Source organism: Nematolebias whitei, chromosome 4, assembly GCF_014905685.2.
Source record: "Nematolebias whitei isolate Nwh7 chromosome 4, NemWhi1, whole genome shotgun sequence".
Lineage (NCBI taxonomy): Eukaryota > Metazoa > Chordata > Actinopteri > Cyprinodontiformes > Rivulidae > Nematolebias > Nematolebias whitei.
This window is the reverse complement of record NC_056501.1, coordinates 22965359-22968057: the sequence shown is the minus strand read 5'-3', so window position 1 is coordinate 22968057 and position 2699 is coordinate 22965359. Positions and strand designations below refer to the sequence as shown.

Sequence of the window (2699 nt, the reverse complement as noted above, 5' to 3'; positions counted from 1 at the left end):
TATAGTAAAATAAGCTACTACTTACTACATGTACTACTGTCCCTACTTCGCGGTTTTTCACTTCTTGCGGGGGGTGGGTGTTGGTGTGGTCCACAACACATAAATATATTTTCTTTAACTTTAGAGGTCAAACGTCCGACAAGTCCAACACCTTTTAGGTGAAAATAATTCACCGTGGCTAATGAATCTATAAACATATCCTTGAATCTCTCCCTCCTCCTCCACGTCTCCAGCCTGGAGCAGAGAAACGAGGAGCTGCAGGTGGAGGTTGTTCGACTGAAAACGAACCTCTCGCAGCAGCGGCACTGGTACGAAGTGGTCCAGGCAAAGATCGTGGAGTCCGAGAGGGCCCGGGCTGCTGCGGAGCTGCGCAACGCCACGCTGCAGAGAGAGATGGAGCAGTTCTTCGACACGTTCGGCGAGCTCAACAACGAGGCCAAGAAGACCGAATGCATCGTTAAGAGCTTCTGAGAAACTTGGTGTCTGATGACGTCTTAAAATCTAGTCTTTTATCGTTGTACGTCACAAAGTTAATCATTTTCTTTACAGTTAAAAAAAACCTCATGAAATAAACTGCATTTAAAGAAGACCACCAAAGAATCACTGATGTCCACTTTATTAGTTTGAATATGGGGAAATGTTGGCCAAGTGATAATATTGTGGTCATGATCATCACACGGGACATCTCTGAGGGTTTGCAGAACAACTTGGCCACTCGTCAGGATTTTTTTTTTTAAAGGCATGACAGAAAGAATAAAGTCATGGTTGTGTACAACATGGTGCGTAAGTCCTCAGTGACTCCGTAGTGTCATATTTCCTCTTGTCCAACACACTGTGCAATCAGTTAGGCAAAAAGTAGCTCTGCAGTTCATTTATAAAGGTTCCCCTTTAGGTTGCAGGGTCCAGATTCCAGCTAGGAGACTCCACAGTCTCTTGCACTATTTTAGAACGTGTGTGCGTTTTGTTGCCGTGCACACTTTCTCCACGGGCTCTTCGTTCTACAGACGGGGCTGTCTTAAAGATGACTCAAGATAACGATAAGAGTGCTGCAAAATACAAATAGATATCACAAACACACATATAGGCTTACAAGGCAAGAGAACTATTTGCAGTCAGGCTCTTGGAACCAAAATGCACCATGATACTCTGAAAGTGAAAAAACAAACCTGAACGGACTTATTTTAGGACGAGACCTGCGGTATCTTATAGGCGTGACGCCTTCATGCACGTTCGACATGATTCTTGTCTCGTTTCTGTGTTTTAAGTGTCTTCTACGTGTCAGATGTCATGATTTATTTTGGAACTCTTCAGCACTAGAGGAATGGTTCAGAGAAGAGCAACTCTTAAATGCTTCAACAGGAGGTTTACATGTTTCACGGGCTTCAGTGTGGTTTGTGTGCAAAATTTTGCAAGAACAAAAATAAAATAAATACACGTGTCATAATGTTATGCCTCTTTTAGACTTACTGGTTTGTGATCCGTCTGATATTTCACACTAATAATCTGTACCTTAAGTCAAATATGGTTTATATATCTACAGATGTGTTGTCTTAATGGACCTTATCGATCTGTAATGGAAGGGTCTATATAATCACTGTGAGTGGCAGAACTTGACATGTTTACATACAGTACATCATATCAGGAAATAAAACTGTAACACAGAAACCACTGCACCTCCTAGCTGTTAGAAGGAAAAGCTCATAATCCACATCACACATGCCATTAAAAAAAACAAACAGAGTAAAAAGCACCACTGTGGAAATCTGAAATACTTTCAGCGTGCTAGAGAAAATCTAATTTCCGATCACCGTTTGACAAATGTAAGTTCGTTGGTAAGTTTTTGTTCTTTTTGGCGCAGCATGCATGACCGCAGCTGACGGGTGCAGTCTAAGATATGTTTGCTCTAACTCGATGACACCCCCCCACCCCACCCCGTCTCAATATATCTAAAAAAATAAAACTATTAAAATACAGGCATAAAGATCAAACGCCAAGCCCCGCCCCTTCACCACAACTACTTCTATTAATCAATATGGAAGCATACGCCAAAAACTGTGTGCACGGTCGAGTTTAACATTCACCAAGAAAATAAAGAGAAAATGAAAACTGACACAAATGATAGCGTTGATAGATTTGACCTTCAGGTGGCACCAGATCACACAGGAAAGACTTTTTTTTTCATTGAAGGATTAAAAGAAAAAAAAATAAAATAAACAGATTTGGGGCCCCAAAAAAGTAAAACCAGGAGGAGACAGTTGTCAGATACTTTGTAAACGGGTCAGAGGGCTGCAGGAAGCGAACAGACCCCCTCGTGTGGCTAACGCTGGCGCTCACTGGCTCTCGTCCAGTGGCCCTGTCAGTGTGTCGATGCTGCTGCTGTCCGTGTCCGACGCCAACGTGTGCTCCGTGGACATGGATGAGATGTCGTTGGCAGAGGAGGACTGGGAGGCGGAGCCTGACACCACATCTGAAATCAGACAAGGCCAACTAAAGTGACAAAGAACAATACAGTAGTCCCTCGCTACTTCGTTTATCGCGGACTCGCTCTATCGCGGTCTTTCAAAATAAGACAGGACATGACACACAACTGGCTGATTGATGGATGAGCCGCACGATCAACATGGAATTTTTATTTAAAATAAATTATTTTAAATGATTTAGCACCTGCTGCAGAAAAAGTGTGGGAGGGGTTTAACATG

At 42.8% G+C, this 2699-nt stretch overlaps 2 protein-coding genes across 3 annotated transcripts in view; one reads left to right on the top strand and one right to left on the bottom strand.

Annotated features, from left to right (window-relative positions):
* The window catches only part of si:ch211-247j9.1 (rho GTPase-activating protein 22), a 5636-nt gene extending 4866 nt beyond the window's left edge, over positions 1–770 (top strand). The window contains exon 2 of the mRNA XM_037675318.1: positions 234–770. Within this exon, the coding sequence (XP_037531246.1) occupies positions 234–471 (238 nt within the window). The 3' untranslated portion in view covers positions 472–770. The remainder of the gene's footprint in view (positions 1–233) is intronic.
* Positions 771–1935: 1165 nt separating this feature from the next.
* The window catches only part of mapk9 (mitogen-activated protein kinase 9), a 19035-nt gene continuing 18271 nt past the window's right edge, over positions 1936–2699 (bottom strand). For both annotated transcript variants that reach the window (XM_037675316.1, XM_037675315.1), the window contains exon 12: positions 1936–2467. In XM_037675316.1, coding sequence (XP_037531244.1) covers positions 2331–2467 — 137 coding nt within the window. In that variant the 3' untranslated portion in view covers positions 1936–2330. The remainder of the gene's footprint in view (positions 2468–2699) is intronic.